We start from the raw sequence: 17,804 nt of genomic DNA on the forward strand, positions 1-17,804 counted from the left end.
AATAAAGTATGATTTGACAAATATGAAATACTTATATATAAAAATATTTTGTTAAAACAAATACTGTCTTAACAAGTAGTTTCATCGATATAAAAAAATTAATTTTTATTTATAAAATTATATATAAAACATATAATAATAAAATAGATATTAAAACATACTAATTAAAATATGTGTCAATCAATTTAATTTAATGATATTTTATGCACATAATATATATAACAAATAAAATCGATTAATGACTTGATAAAAATGAATTTTTTTCTCATTAAAATTATTGCTAAAAGCTAAAAGAGATTTCAATTTTAAGCCATCGTTGTCAAATTTTTCAATTTTCTTGGCATTAAAAAAACGATAATTATATTTATAAAAATACATACATAACTAATCTTTGATATTTGTTACTTTTGTTATAAATAATTCCTTGATTGATTTCTTGAATATAAGTCGTCATTTTATCGCTGCAAAAGAAACTTGGATTCAGACATCACAAAATTAAAAAAAAAAGATAAAAAGATAGATGAGATCAAAAAAATCTTTTTCTACTTTTTTGTTAAAAAACAAGTCGATCAAAAATTTGTGTGTACACTTTTTTTTTACTAATTATAAAAATCCTTATATTTCACGAAAAAGAAAATTTATAAACAGAATAAAATAAGAAAATATAAAATAAATCTGATGTCTTCCACACTACGTATGCATACCTGAACACGTGCGTCGCGATGAAATTAACATTCCATCGGTAGAAGTTTCGCGGTTCTTCGTGGAGTTCTTTTAACGATGGCCGTGACACGATAATAATATGTCGTCGAGCTACGAAATCGGGCGGTGTCTTTGAGGGCTTTAACATAATAAATTAATCTATTAACGCCACGGTCGTCTGCATTCCGACGGTGAGGAAGAGACGGGTTTCGAGAGAGATCCCCGAGCCGTTCGTCGTAATCCTCAATTAGGCCTAAATTGATTATCCTGAATTAATGTGATCGACATTGCTTGCGCAGGCTTCGTAACGCGCCAAACCGAAAAAAAGTTTATAGAAAATAAGTCTCTGTTCTGCTTGTTTTCTCGCTGGGCGGTCATTTCTCTCGTCGATATACGTAACTCGCATTAGAGAGACGAGAAGCTGCTAAATAACTTTAAACTACATAATTATTCAGCGATATCGAAGATGAAATGATCAGCATTTTACCGAATATATCTATGATAATTTCAATATTACAAATGTCAATAATTAACGATTGAATTAATCGTATGCCGATGGATATTGAATACATTGCGATGACCAAATTTTCGCAAGATTTTCTTTATCATCTATCGAATACTGATATATTTTACAATCGCACGCGCAACGAGCGAATATTTTTTCTTAATCGGAAGATTGCAAGAAATCATCGACATCGCGGAATTTTTATCGATAACTAAATTTATGCCATAGTATATTCAACATTGAATCGATATATAAAAACCTGCTCGAGAAAAACAGAGAAGAGGGTTGGAGAACGAAGGCGTATTACACACGGAAAGCCACGGAAGAACCCCCAGTATTCCAGACTTTCAGATCCGCGCCGAGAAGTCAGGTGAGCCAAGGCGCCCGGAGCGCCGCTGATCACTTTGACCTACGACCCCATCAATCATCGCCAAATCATACACCACTTATCTCGGCGTGGCACGAAAGCCGGCGCACGTTCTCTCGTAACGGGCAAAAGCGCACATATTCGCCTCCACCTTCGTTTTCTCCTCCCATCGTGCTGCTGCTCGTTTCTTTCGTACACCCCCGATTTCTCTCGACTATAAAAATGAATGTTTACGACGGTTTTCTGGAGAATAATTGATTTATTTTTATTATTATTATTATGTGACTTTGTACGTATGTTGTGAAAAAAAAGTTATTCATAAGAATGAATACGATTAAAATATAATATGCTTTTTTTAGCGTTTCTTTCTCTTGCATTTAGATATGCAAATTGAATACTTTTAAATGTTTTCATGACTTATAAACTTATGATGGATCATTAGATAAAATTCTTTTACAAATCTAGATAACGAATTTTTTTGATAAAGATATCAATAGAATCTTATGATGCTAAAAATAATACTTATTAATATTTCGAATAACAAACATATTATATATAAAAAGTATATGTAAAATTATGAACTAAAAATATTATATGTTAAAATCTAAAAATTTTTAAAAATTTTGAATTAAAGAAATATAAATGTAATTTTAATGGAAAAAAGTAGAAGTTATTTAATAACATTTACGATTAGCATTTTATCGATATAAAATTATCGTTAATATCGATCCATTTAATCGTGTTTACGTTAACTTAATAAAGACGCAGTCTACAACAGAACTATATAGCAAAAGGTTGAACTGCTTGGATAACTTGTCTTTCGTGGTGCTGTGACATAAATCAAATGAAACATGTGCGCTCTCTCTCTTCGTGCGACAGTTACTAATCTGAAATTAGGTCAACGTCATTCTCCGCTGCTACTTTACTCTCTTCATCGCGTATAACCGATATTTATATTCATACCGATATTTAAGCCAAGTTTTACAAGTAACATTTTCAAGATATTTTCTATAAATATTAAATACACACACATACACAGGTATTTGATATTTTTCAATAATATTAATGACATTATTGGAATTGAATCTGACTCGAAGAGAGCGTGAAAATGTTAGATATTTGCTTGAAAATTTTAGATTCCTATATGAATAGATTTTCGCAATCGTTTTTAAATTCAGCTAGTTAATGTTCTCGATTACAATAATTGTTGACTTTTAACGCGGGATTAATAAAAAACAAAATAATATACGGTCTCTCTTTTTCCCGGGTCGCGGTGTGAAGAAGTTCAGGTCAAAGTTCAGAGATGCCCAGATGCCTCCCATCGTCGTCTCTCCTCGTTCTTGTTGTTTCCCGAGCCCACAACTGCAGCGTATCTTCGTGACCTTCCCGATTGCAGCAAGCAAGAGACGAGGAAGGAGAAGAACGGGAAGAACCATAGAGGAAAGCAGCTTCTCTCGTAATTGGTGGGCACAAGTGCCTCTCGGGAATGGGGCAAACGTGATTCAAGAATTCTCAATGAACTCGCTTTAATCTCATACCCGGTAGTTTAGATGAAAAGGATTCGCCGAGAAGAGAGAATGAGAAAGAGAGAAAGAAAGTGAAAGAGAACAGACCTTCTTGATATTTTATTAAGTCGCGACTCAACAAAATTGATACCTTCGCTTGCGACGCTACTATCGATATATCGTAATTTTTTAAGCACACGTGTTCTGGACAAGCGAAGCTGCAATTAGTGACAAAAAGTGATATTTTGAAGTGTACATGAAATGTTCTATAAAAATTATAATGTTTTCTATCACTTTATTGAAATTTAACCGACAGGTGGGCAAAAATATTAAATGATATATCGCGGGCATAATTAAAATTATATCTAACAAATGACAAAGATTTAGTATTATTGAAATATAGTCGCATAATAAGGAGAAGGTGTAAAGACCAGCTGCTGTTTGGCTCTACTATATACATATAATATCAATTTATACAACGCGATCGGGCCCCAATATGGATATGTTAAAGAAGAAAAAGGCGGAAACGCAAGCTGGAGCGCAGAACCAGACAAGACCTGAAATATTCGCATAGATCGCGATCACAGTCTTGCGCTAAAAAACGAATAAATCGTTCATAACGAGGGACGTATTACACCTGCAATTACCAGTTCTCCTTCTCTTTCTCGTGTACACGCCAATAATGACGTCGATTTAATGAGAGAAAATATGAAATTGCCGCCGCGAACTATACGAGAAGCTATAGTGGACGGCATGCTGCGCTTTATTTGGAAATACGGCAAGAATAAATAATGAGAAGTCGAAATTAGGAGGATACGAATTATGCTCTGTGTGAATTAAGTGCCGCTCCGTTATATTTGTACGAGAGAGAAGAACGTGAACGGAAATTGTTCACGCGCGGCCACATTGTGCCGCTCTAATGAAACGTCGACGATTACGTCTCAAGATTGATAGCATGTGGGTTCACCGAACCCCCTCGATACATGCGCGTTGTAGAGAGGTGGTTTAATGCGGTGACCTTACTCTTCAGGTAATTAGAGTCCGATTTCGGCGAGCGTTTAATCTTTTTCCATCGCTGCTATTTGCTACGTGACTTGATTATTAAGTTATCGAGATTGCTCTTGACACAATAAAATATGAGTATTTCAATTTGCTAGTACAATCCAATAGCATATACTCGGGAAGCCTATTTCAAATTTAAATTTTACGCGAGCAAAAAAGTCCGAAATACTGTGGTAAAGATTTTTCTTCGAGCGTCTTCATAATAAATCTCATATAATGTCACGTTGAAAAGGATCCAAAGCGCGAATTGGAAACTATTCAACTTGACCGACATTCGTGCACGTATAATAATATACGTTTAACGTTACTTCGGATCTCCGAATAAACCAAATGCAATAAATTCTTCTGCAAAAACAAAATGCGACATATTACAGACTGGTATTACCGAATTGTTCGATGGAAATGACTCAAAGAAATCGAAGGATGGCCCGAATGACAATGGCGCTGCAAACATTTTAATTCGTACGCACCCTTTTCTCTCGAGTGTTATACTCGACGTCGGATCTTCCTCGTCTCGTCCCTTTTTTTTCCAAGCAGAAACTTGCTTGCGCATCTTCCCGTACGTCAGCTTCGTCTTGCACGCTTGTTTCCAATTGTTTATTTCTCTTAGTGGTGCTTGATTTACATGTGAATGCCCGGCGCTAACAGATGCTTCTTCGGCTACTAACTACCAACCCTCCCACCATCGAGGCTGTCGCGAGAGGGTTCTTCGACCGTCTTTTGATAGACCATTGACCTTCTCCTTCTTACGAGATAGAAAGAGATCTTTCTCTCTCTCTCTCTCGTTTAATCAAGGAACTGATCATCATTTCGATTAACATCTGATCGATCGCTTAAGTAATTGTATAATATAAAGAAATGGATATATAAAGTGCGCTTAAGGTTTCGTTAAGATGTATGATTTTTTCTTCCAGCAAAGTATGATACATGTGTATGTATGTATGATAAATGTATAATATATTAAATTTTATTAAACAGGACATGTGTGTGATTTATATCATTTAATTCTCAATCTCATTTTTAATACGGCTTATGTAGATAATTTATGACTTAATGTATAAAACACATAGAAACCTTTTGTACAAAAAGAGAAAATTTAGTTTGTCTCTTTTTCTGTTTAAATTGTTTTTAAATTAGAAAGTACAAAAAAGTACAAAAAGTCAGAAAAAATAAAAAAGCTTGCCAAAGAGGAAATGTTAAAACAATGCTATTGTAATTTGAGGTGACATATTGAAATGCAATTTGAGTTCCCTGCAAGGCGAGAGATGTTTATGCACATCGACGAGGAGCCAAATTAAAAGTTATCAAACCCGACATACACTGAGAGAGGCCACGCGAGAAGTCCACACAGTTTCCAATTATCGGATAAAACATTATTCCCCTTCCATTATCCGCGATAAAACCGGCCAGGGATGACTTGGATTCGCGCCAAAAATATATATTTAGGTACAGGATACCTACCGCATGGTATTAATAACTTGATATCACTTAAAATATCGTACAACGAGACTTCGTCTGTAGTCTGGCTACTATTTCCGTCAGAGATTGCGGCAGATGCATTCTTATTTCCTCAACCGCTGGCCAGCAGAGCCGAGAGACGCCGTCGTAGACGACTTTTCGCACGTACTCGCACATCGTCGATCCTGTTCGCGCGATTTCTTCGACTACCTCTGTAATTCTTCCGTGACTAACGGCTGAACGACGCTGCTGAAATCTAAACTGCATGAATTAGCTTTCACGCTCTGCTACACGCGTATATTTTATGATAGTAATACGAACAGAAGTGGGCAAAAAATTAGTAAATAAAAATATCCACAAGCTTCGTTTCTTCTCTACTGAATTATACATAATTAATGTGAGACTTAATAACTCATTTGTATGCTAATTAAAATTCTATTTAAAATAGTTCAATTTTATGGATCAGAAATAAATATGTCAAATATATATTTTTTGTTAAAAAAATTTTAAGAGCATATTTATATCTATAATTATTTTTGAATTATTTCTAATAATTATAAAATAATAACTTCTCTCGTTATATATATAAGTAATAAAATATTCGTATGTTTTAATTATTTAGAATAAAAATTATTATAAAAAGTTATTTAGTATTATTTTGGTAAAAAATCTATATCAAGATTTGTGTTGTGATGCCAAAGGTAAAATATTTTGCAAAGACGTATGCTCAACAGTCGCGTGTTATTTACGAGGCGCCGTTATTTCTTAATGTCATCTCGGCGTCGAAATGCCGGAACATTATGGGGCGTTTACTGAGGGAATCAATGAGTACGGTAGCCAAAGTGACGTGAGGTGGGGAAACCAGAGCGGAGGTCCTCTTGAAATTTCCGCATTGCATTCTCGTGTGAGAGATTCATTCTCGTCACGCGAAATATTTTCAACACGCAGCGCGTGAAACCATACTAATTTGCTACTACGATACTATGGCAAACGAAAATAATAAAAGTAAAATCACGCATTGCTGGATAAAATAGTAGCTTACTTGAACCATCATGCGAGTCTTATTTTAGCATCAAGCAAGAACACCAATTGGCGAACCTGAACTCTACGTTACATTTGGCCAACGCATTATTACGTGATGTTGATTTTGGACAATGGTACGCAAATATTGGGCGGGAATGGCGAAAGTATCCTTTCATCACCACGGAACTCTAGATATTTTCTCGGTCTAACTTTCAGTTTCCTTCTTTTTCTTTCTCTTTCCATTTCTGGTTCCGACAGTCACTTCAGAGTGTCAGGAATGCTTGACTCGAGGCATGGCATCCCGCAGAGTTGGCAGAGTCTGACGATTAAAGGTGCATCCACAGTAATCATTAATTCCAAATATATATCCTTCGAAATTTTCCATATTGAAAGAAATTTTGAATAAAAATATTCGCAAAAATATTTCGCATTGTACTCATTTGCAATCGTAAGCCTATATCCATCAACAATACTTTTTAATTATATTATCGTAATAATTTTAAAAATAAAAAAGATGTACATTCTAGTTTATACACTTTAATTATAAGTCTGAGATTTAATATGTGATCATATGGTGATCATATATAAATTGATTATTATTCATTCTCTCAGTAATCAAAATAGTCGAAAGTGATTTTTTAAACATAATAATATTATGAGCAGATGATCTACATTTTCAAGTCTATAAAAAAAAATAATATAAATTATTTTTACAAAAACATCAATAACCAGCATATCAAAAATGAAATATTAATCTCAAAATTTAATTCAAAGTTCGTTTTCGTAGACAATCCGAAAAGGATTATGAATTTCCATTCTATGCGCAAATTGAATGCAATTTGAAGAATTTTGAATGCCACTTAATCTTGACGGGAGGCCTCTATCAAGGTGATAGCATGGTCTCGCACATGTCAGTAAACAAATTGGAGCACTCAAAGACAGTCGAGTGCTATTCAGATAGTCATCGACATGTATTGCCGACCCTCGAATACGATCGGTGCCGCCGCGCATTACACGTCGTTGTTATCTCGCGACAATAAAAGATCGTGACTAAGATGTACAAGTATAATGTGTGTAAACATAGTCCGAGGATCATCGATAAAATCAGAAGATAATATCTATCAGCTGGACCACACAACAATATTGTACAAATTCGTCAAACTTCTTTCCGAAAAAATATATCTATGAAAAAAAATTATTAAAACATGAGACAATGATCATTATATTTGTGTTATGATTATCCAGATATATTGTTGCGCGGTAAATTGATGCAGGACACGTGTTTTTTGCCGCGGCGAATTTTTAAACTACTTTTTAAATTTATCGAACTTGCTTATAACAGTTCTCGCAGTTTTTCATTACGAAGCCATCCGTTCGAAGATTAATGTAACGATTCTTCCGCCACTTGAGAGATTCCCATGTTTGAAAAATGCAGTACGCTACATCATAACGCCGAAAATCGTCCAGATAATATCCGTATTCGGACGAGTGCTAATAGCCATGGACCACGCAGGGAGAGAAATTATTTATTCATGCAAAACTTTCGGCGTGGAAATTGATTAAGGCCGATAAATCAATCACCGGAGAAATGGTGGCCAATGCCGTGCGATTTCTGCGTCAAAATTAATAAATCGATTTAATTGATTTAATAAGTCGATCGATTTATGGACGTAATCAGTGTCGACCTGACAGATTTATAGCTATTTCTTCGCGTAACGGTCCTCGAACGTGAACTCCTCCAAGACGCATCATCGATGCGATCGATTCGTCGATCTGATCTTGAAAAAAAGAGGGCTACTCTGATCGATCTATCATAATGTAGGTAACACATAATTTCGGACGCGCTGATAGCTATCTTTGAAACTACCGAGAGAGACCCGAAAATTTATTTTTTAACTTATATATATTTGTTGCTTATATTAAAGTTGCTCTCATTTATACATATATTTACATAAAGTGCGAAAATAGTATATGTAAGATATATTTATACTAAAAGAAAACTATTATTTTACCTGGGATTTAATTCGTCAAAATTATTTAAAATATAATCAAGTATTTCACTGTCCTTAGCATGCTTTGTAATTGTGAAAAGAAATCTATTAACACGATCAATGTTTCGAAATTTTGAAGATACATTTTTCAAACAAATAGCTACTTCTAAATTTTAATCGTTCAAATACTCTTTAATAGAATTAGAATGTGTAATGCAAATTAGAAATTCCCAAATTCTATTATCAGAGTTTAACATCCATTCTTCAAGTACTATCTTCCAAAAACCAGTTAAATTTGTCTCTGTCTGTATACCTTTACAGTATGTCCATTCCTTCCACCACGGTAAAATTCTACACAATATCTCATTGTAACAGTTTTATTAGAAAATTGATTTTATTTTTGCAATAATAAAACAGGAATTTTTGCATAATTTGTGTATTATAAATGAGAGATACAAACATATAACAATAATTTTAATATTAATACAAATAAAAGAAGTGTAAAAAAAGTAATTAAAACCGATATGTAATTACGAAGATACACCCATAAGAATAAATATATATCTTTCAGAATAAAAGACATCTTAAAAATTTTTTTTAGTACTTATATTGTATATGTATACATTTATATTGTTAAATTTGTATTTATTCAAAAATATTATTGTTTAGATTACAGCGTGCAAAATATTTTTGCAGTTGTATAATTATTTAAAGTAAAAAACACCGTAGAGAAATATTTTTAAGTCTACATTTAATAAACATTAAATATATGTATATATGTATGTTAAATATATGTATATACATACATATTTTATGTATATTTAACTGAATATATTTGACTAAAAATATGTATATTTGACAGCATTATAATTTATTTTGTTTTTATATAGCAATGATAATACGTTTTACCTCTATAAATTTTTTTTGCGTTATTATATTTTCAAAGCTTAGAACTTTTTCAAATAGTTTTATACTCTACAATAATAATTAAAATTGATTAATTTTTTTTAAGATTTCGTTAAAATACTTAATATTTTTTAAAGTTTTTAGAATGAATAAGAGTAATACAGAAAGTTAATTATCATTAAGATAAATATGTGTGTAAAAAGTACATTTTATACTACATATATATTTTATAGAACAATTATTTAACGATTAGTCATTGTAAAGGAATGGATTTCATTGGCGCGTTTTCGTATTTTGTAATAGATAAACTCAATTTGTTGATTTACGAACTTTTTCACCTTTTCACGTATCTAAAATTAATTATTTATATATATCTACTGTCAATAAATAACACTTTTTCCGCATTATAAGAATATAATTTAATTTCTAATTTCTATCGTTAAAAACAAACTATCTATTTAAGATGATTAAAATAAATTATTCATATAAATATATTTACAAAAATTAAAATTATGTTAAATAAAAAAACAATATATATGAATATCATATCTGAAATCACAATATTTACCTCTTCAGAAGAGATCAACTTCCATTTAAAAAAATTTTCAGCAGCAACAATCCGTTCTTCTACAAACGCTTTAATCTAAAACGAATTAAAATATTTACAGTATGAAATATAATTTATTTTTGCACAAAAGTCTACGTAATTTCTAAGTCATAATTTCCACATAATTTCATGTTTCTAGCATAATTATATCCAGAAATTTTGTGTAATATAGTATGTAAACATAGATAATATCGCGCGGATTAATATCATAATACTAATAAATGAGTGTACAGAGTACAAAATGTTTTACATTTACCTTCTGCAGGTGTACCTCAGAATACACATTATTAATTAAAGTGATCAATGCTGCACCCGTACTGACTTCTCTATAAAACCGGAATAATAAGTAGGTACATATTTACATGAAGTGCGAAAATAGTATATGTAGGATATATTTATACTAAAAGAAAACTATTATTTTACCTGGGTTTTAATTCGTCAAAATTATTTAAAATATAATCAAGTACTTCACTGTCCATAGCATGCTTTGTAATTGTGAAAAGAAATCTATTAACACGATCAATGTTTCGAAATTTTAAAGATACATTTTTCCAAGAAATAGCTACTTCTAGATTTTTATCGTCCAAATACTCTTTAATAGAATTAGGATGTGTAATGCAAGTTAGAAATTCCCAAATTCTATTATCAGAGGTTACTATCCATTCTTTAAGTACTGTCTTCCAAACACCAGTTAAATTTGTCTCTGTCTGTATACCTTTACAGTATGTCCATTCCTTCCACCACGGTAAAAGTCTATACAATATGTTAAAAATATATATTATAATAGTATATTAGCTAACAAGTTTAGGGGATTGTAAATCGCATGATCGGCCGATTTATGACCCGCACATGTTGGCTACGATATTTTGTGTGTCCGGTGCGTGGAAAGAGAGCCCTTTCTAAAATCTCATTATGTGCGTAAAGGGCGACTTTTCGCGCGCCGGTTGTACAAAAGTATTTAGAGCATATAACCAATTATTTTTAACATTATTCAGTAAATTTCATAAGTTACAAAATATTTAGTAAGTTACAAGATACAAGAATATATGATTATAACAAAATAATTATAAAAAATTACTTTTTATTTTGGAAGAGATAATCTTCTAATTGATATTTCGCCATTTGTAGGCATTTGAGATGCTCGAGAGTACATGCCCATTTGGCGACTTCTTGTCTTAAACATTTAATAAGATCGTCTTCTTTAGAATGTTCTTTGTATCCAATGCGTTCAAGAACATCATTCAATATTTTCAGTATGTTTTCCTAAAAGTTTTTGAAATAATTAGAATTAAGAAGACATTTAGAATATATTGTACGTTATATTTTATTTATGATAAATAAAATGTAATATAAACAATAAAGAAAATTTGTTTTCAATACCAGAAAAATGATAATAAGCTAATGTCCTAAAAATTATTTAAATTTTACGAATTTATGTCACAATTTTGTAAAGTATTTTCACAATTTACTAAATAATAACACATATTTGTAACAAAAGTTATATCGTTTTTTTTCAATAAATGTTTTCATTAGATTGCTTGTATCTATAATTAAAATAATATTAACGGTAACATGAAAACAATTGATTGTTTTTAAAATTGAATGTTTAACATTTAAAACGTAAAACTGGGAATACGCAAGTATTTTCTTTACAAATAATTCTTTATCTAAATAAAATTAAGGTAAAACATGACTGAATTTTCTCGGGTATACTTCATTATCTTCGAAACTTTTTTGAAAATCTTGGTTATTATATATTTTATATGCAACAATGTAATACATACTACTTTTATTGATGAAAAATCTTATCATTTACCTTGAAATCGCCTAAATGGCCAAATTTGGTATTTTCCTCTGAATTGTAAATTGGAAATAATTTTGACATACTTTCAAGAGCTTTGATCATAGGATACCATACCACATAATTTGTCTCTTGCGATAAGAATTTTATAAGTTCCAAAAATGAATACATATCGAGTTGTTGCATCGAAAAGAAATAAAACGCGTCATCGATTAATTGAGCACGATTATGAACATTTATGCCTGGATTTGCATAGTTTCCAGAGTTCAAATATTTGGCAATGATTTGCCAGTTTTGAGGTTCGTAATTGACACGATGATATCCTATAGTAAATATATTCATAATATTCTTAAATTTTTATGATGAAGGTTATTAGAAAATATCTTTAAATATCCGTTTTTTCCTTTCTTTTATGTTCAAAATAAGGAAAATACTGATATTCTGTAGTAATATATTTAAAATAACTTATATAGTATTATATTAGTATTATATTAGTATTCTATTTAAAATAGAGTTTGAATTCAGTGATTTACTATGGTTAATAATAATTTACATTAAAATCATCGCATACTATCGCGTTCATTTAATGTCCGAGAAATATCTTCTATTTTTGTTAAAATATATAAATATATGCGTATAAAATTAATCCGTACATAAAAGCATATATATATATATATATATATATATATATATAAACCTTAAAAAATAAAAAAGTAACCCCTTAATATTTACCAACCTTGTTGCAAGTCAATTATTAACAATTCATTCTCTTCACAATAAGATTCATCAATTTCTATGTATGAAATATTATTTTGTACTTTATTGTAGGTATAACGCCATTTAATTGATTTTAAAATATTTTCTTTCCATTTTATAGTAATTATAATTATAGGTAATAACCAGTCATCGTTAACTAACTGGTAAAAATTATCTATCGATATTCTCAAAGATGTACAGTTATAGTATTTAACCATCAGCATAGGATAATGTTTTTGATATGTCCAAGCATTCATCATCTTTTTTACATCAAATCTACTGCGCACTTTTGCTGTATTTAGAGCAGCTTGCATAGCACTCCAGAAATCATCAATAGTTACTGAACTAAACATACTAAATTTGTAAAAAATTATTGATTAATTATTGACTAAAAGACACCATATAAATTGTATTATTGCAATTGCATTTTAATACGTGTATGTAATTTTGGAACATAATTTGATGTAAATTAGTTAAACTATAATTTAATAAAACATGAATTATTCGGGATAGAAAAATTCGAGATATTGAAACTAAAATAATAAAAATAGAGAGATTTTTGGCCGGAAAAAAATAATATAATAGTAAAATGGAGAAAGATAATTAAATAAAGAAAAAATTAATATAAAACAGAAAAATTAAAAATATTTTATAAAATGATGTTACTCACTGTACATTAAGAAAAATCTCAATACCATGTAAGAACAATTCATCCAAAAGATGCTGTCGTAAAATACGCAATATAACAGGTGCTGCGATAATAACATTATAAAGAGCGTACAAATTAAATACATTTAAATTTATATATTCTAGTGTTCAATAAATGCATGAAAACATCCATAATTACGCAAAAAAATGTTCAGGAATTTATGAACAATTTAATTATGTGATATAGAAAAGTTGTTTTGTCTTACCCTTGATGTAATAAGAAAAAGAGAAAAGTGATTCAATTTCCGAGGTTTTGTTGATTTTTGGTATAAGAGGATCCATAATACCCAAAAGATAATGATCCAACTGAAGAGATTCTAATTTACTTTGTACTGCAAACAGATCTAATATACTTGTGTAATTTGAATCTTGAAAAATCTGTAAATAAATAAAAGTTTAATGTGAAATTAAATAATCAATAAATATTTTCAGTGAAATGAGCTCATGCACGAATTCTTGACATTAAGCGACAATAATTGTTTATAACTGTTTATTATTGTTCATTACTAAACAAATAGCTTTCTTATTTCTTATAAGTGTGATATTTTACTTGATGATGTGTGCGACTATTTGCTTAAAAATAGATATTATTGCAATTGTTTTTTTTCGTATTTAAATCATTTTTTATATTTTAAATTTTTTATAATTCAGAAATTTAATTAGTGATCCGTCAGTGCATTTATAAAAGACGTTTTCTTTATAATTATTTTATTAAGAAATTTTTTTAACTGCGTATAATTAAGACGGCATTATATATGTAATTAAATAAAAAAACAACCTTGTCGATCATATCCATTCCTAACAGCCTAGCAATACCCTCATTCAACCAAAAATCAGACCACGAGGATGGGCTAACCAGATTATTAATCCATTGAAGTGCCACTTCGTGTGCTATTAAGCACGCTGTTTTTATTTTATTCGAAATAGGATCTAACGTATTAATATAGAAAACATTTGAGGCTCTAAAAATTATTGTAAATAATGTGATTATACAAGTTTTATGACAAACACGATGTTTAATGGTTTTTCATATGCCAATTATCATACTCCAATTATATATATTACCTATAAAGAATATGTCCCATGCTATTATGCTGAGGACCCGCGGGAATTATAAGATGATTTGTTGATGAAAGGTTCTGAGAATATGCCATCCATTCGATTTCGAAGCGTCTTGTAACATTTTGAATGATTCTTCTTGCAAATTTTGTGTTCAAATGGAATAACATATTGTATATTCTGTCATACTCAATGATCGGGAACGAATATGAATCATATAGTAGGAGCGATATGAGATAAGTAGGCATTGAACGAGTGATTTTGAAGTGAGTCCACACCATGTCATTTTTATCGACAGTTTCTTCTCGTATCGGCATAGTTGACCAAACAGAATACCCCATATAATGTCTAACACTAATATTAAACGTAGCCTTAAATGCAGGCTCGTCCCAGCATGGAAACAATTGTCGCGCCCCAATTGCCCCGAGTTGTATTGCGACAAACAACCTATCATATTTTAATAAAATATTTCATCAAACAAGAAATGGTTAATCAACATTAAAAGTTAGTGACATTAAAAGTTATAATAAAGTACCAGGTTAGATAATATATTATATACAAATGTATATGTACACATGTTTTATAAATCGTGCTAAAAGAATAATATCTCGTATTTTATTACAGGTATTTTACAATATTTTCAACATTTACTCACCTTTTATCTGTATTAAAATGTGTGTAAGTTCTGAAGAAAACGATTCCATAATTATCTGTGAGTCCGATAAAGCTCATGTTTAATAAATAATGTCCTTTTGATAATATATCATCGAAGTGAAACGTGAGAATATGAGATTCATTTTTGTACGTAATATCTGACGGCTCATAAATTTTGAATGACTCTCTATTGGTGACAATAGTATTTAGTATTTCTATTTGCGGTTTTTGTGCGTTCAAACTTATGCTGTACGTTGGAATGGAAATATTGACGTAGGCTTCGCATCTACCGAAAAAGTTAAAACTTTCCATTTTTACTTCAAAATATGGTTCCAACTTGAGGTTATAATGCTCTGGTATAACATCGAGATTATAATCCGATAAAAAAGCTGTTGCATTTATAAATATTAAATTGTATAATAACAACTTTACCAACAATCTTTTCATGTCAAATCTCTCGTTGGAATATCTATAATAAAGTAATTTCTTATTTAAAAAAATATAAATATAAATAAAATGCAATGCAAAACTCTCTTTTGTATGTATTCTTTTTTTACGAAAAAAAGCAGAAAATAAATACAATAAGGAATATAAATATGCTGTCTTCTAAGCCGGGCAATAGAGCCAAGGAAACGAAAAATTAATTACTCGGAACTGTATCTCAATTTGAGATCCCAAAGTTCCACATATAAATTAATTTCGAAACTTACATATGGAGAAATAAGCGAGAAAAATATAGGTCCGAAAAGTCGCTGAAGCGGGAAGAGCAGTCGCCCGGAAAGTGAAAGACGCGGGTTCGTTTCCCGCTTCAGCGACTTTTCGGACCTATATTTTTCTCGCTTATTTCTCCATATGTAAGTTTAGAAATTAATTTATATGTGGAACTTTGGGATCTCAAATTGAGATACAGTTCCGAGTAATTAATTTTTCGTTTCCTTGGCTCTATTGCCCGGCTTAGAAGACAGCATATTTATATTCTTTATATTGAGAGCCGATAAAAATATTTATTTCTGAGTAAATACAATAAGATTAATTATTATTAAGCATAGATAATTATATAAAAGTTTAATATGATTTATTATTGTACGCATCGACATGTATTGTATATTTCAGTCTTATAAATTTAACTATATTTACATTGTAATGATATTTTCGATATTGTAATTTATGTTCAGCATATGTTTAGCGATGACATAAGTACGATCTTGCTATACTTTCTGTTATTAAAAAAAAAGTTAAACAAACGAATTTATATTATATTTCGTAAATATATTATATTTAATAAAATATTTATTTGTAGTAGATTTATATGAAATATTTATATATAACTCATTTTGTGTAATTTCTTGCATTTGTTATCTTAAGTCATCATAATTTCTGAAATAAATATTGAACAAAAAAATTTTTGTTTTCTTAAACATTCTAGTTCAATCCTAAACTTAATTTTTAGACTTTAATATATATTATATATGTTTAAAATAATATATAGTACTTGTATTAATAATAATGTTAATTCTGAAAATTATGACTTTTGAAAATTAAATTTGTGCTTATTGTTTGTATTTTATATATAATTAAATTGTGTTTTGTTTATTCTTTATCGTCAAAATTAAATATATTCATATTTTTTTCTAATGACTTACCTGTTATATTAATACGTATGCAAATTAAAATAATTTTTTTATAAATAAACTGTAATTAGCACAGTAATATATACGACACGTCCTTATTGCGGGAAGTATATGTCACACAATTACAATCTTTCCGTTCCAAAAGATCATCGAAACTGATGACAATCTGATACTTGGTGCTATAATAAATATGTAATGTCATGTAAACAAGGTCGTCAGTTGTTTTCATATTTTTTTAACACAATCAAATATTAATACATGAAATATATTTTCATATTACTTTAATAACAAAAAACAATAGTAATATTTCATATTACTATTGTTCTTTTGCAATGCGCATAAACAATTTAAAAATTTTATTTTATTTTTTAACTTTCTTTACTTTTTAACTCTTTATCGTTCATTTATGCTTATATTATGTTATATATATATTATATGATAATGAATAATATATATATGTATACATTGCAATAATAATTTTTATGCATATATTACAATAATAATGTTCATGTATGCACACCTTACAGTTTTTAATATATTATTAATGAGTAATATAATTTCGTTTTGCGCGCGGGATTATATTCGATCGATTATACAAAATGATATAAATATATATGTGCTATATAAAAATAAATCTCTTAAACTGATATATATTTTTTATTTTTTAGCAATGAAATACTGTTGCATTTTATCAAAATTTATACAATGTATTATAAAATATAAAAATGTTGCTCATTGTAACTGTTTTATTATAAAATTGATTTAATTTTTGCAATAATAAAACAGGAATTTTTGGATTATGAAAATGTACAAAAAAAGATAACAATATAAAAAATTGTACTGCATAATTTGTGTATTATAAATGAAAGATACAAACATATAACAATAATTTTAATATTAATACAAATAAAAGAAGTGTAAAAAAAGTAATTAAAACCGATATGTAATTACGAAGATACACCCATAAGAATAAATATATATCTTTCAGAATAAAAGAGATCTTAATGTTCATTCCTTCCACCACGGTAAAATTCTATACAATATGTCAAAAATATATATTATAATAGTA

General features: G+C 29.7%; 1 protein-coding gene across 1 annotated transcript; it reads right to left on the minus strand.

Annotated features, from left to right (window-relative positions):
- Window positions 1-9,720: 9,720 nt before the first annotated feature.
- Window positions 9,721-16,904, minus strand: LOC114932628 (glutamyl aminopeptidase-like). Its single transcript, XM_029304924.2, has 13 exons — window positions 16,748-16,904; window positions 15,106-15,573; window positions 14,457-14,897; window positions 14,170-14,353; window positions 13,598-13,769; window positions 13,354-13,435; window positions 12,664-13,037; window positions 11,943-12,250; window positions 11,205-11,389; window positions 10,550-10,879; window positions 10,383-10,452; window positions 10,088-10,162; window positions 9,721-9,869 (listed from the first exon to the last, which is right to left on the minus strand). Exons 2-13 carry the CDS (start codon window positions 15,549-15,551, stop codon window positions 9,762-9,764), a joined length of 2,775 nt encoding a protein of 924 aa, XP_029160757.2. The 5' UTR covers window positions 15,552-15,573; window positions 16,748-16,904; the 3' UTR covers window positions 9,721-9,761.
- Between the last annotated feature and the right edge of the window lie 900 nt (window positions 16,905-17,804).

Source organism: Nylanderia fulva, unplaced genomic scaffold (genome assembly GCF_048542155.1).
Source record: "Nylanderia fulva isolate GAGA-0341 unplaced genomic scaffold, ASM4854215v1 Scaffold13, whole genome shotgun sequence".
Lineage (NCBI taxonomy): Eukaryota > Metazoa > Arthropoda > Insecta > Hymenoptera > Formicidae > Nylanderia > Nylanderia fulva.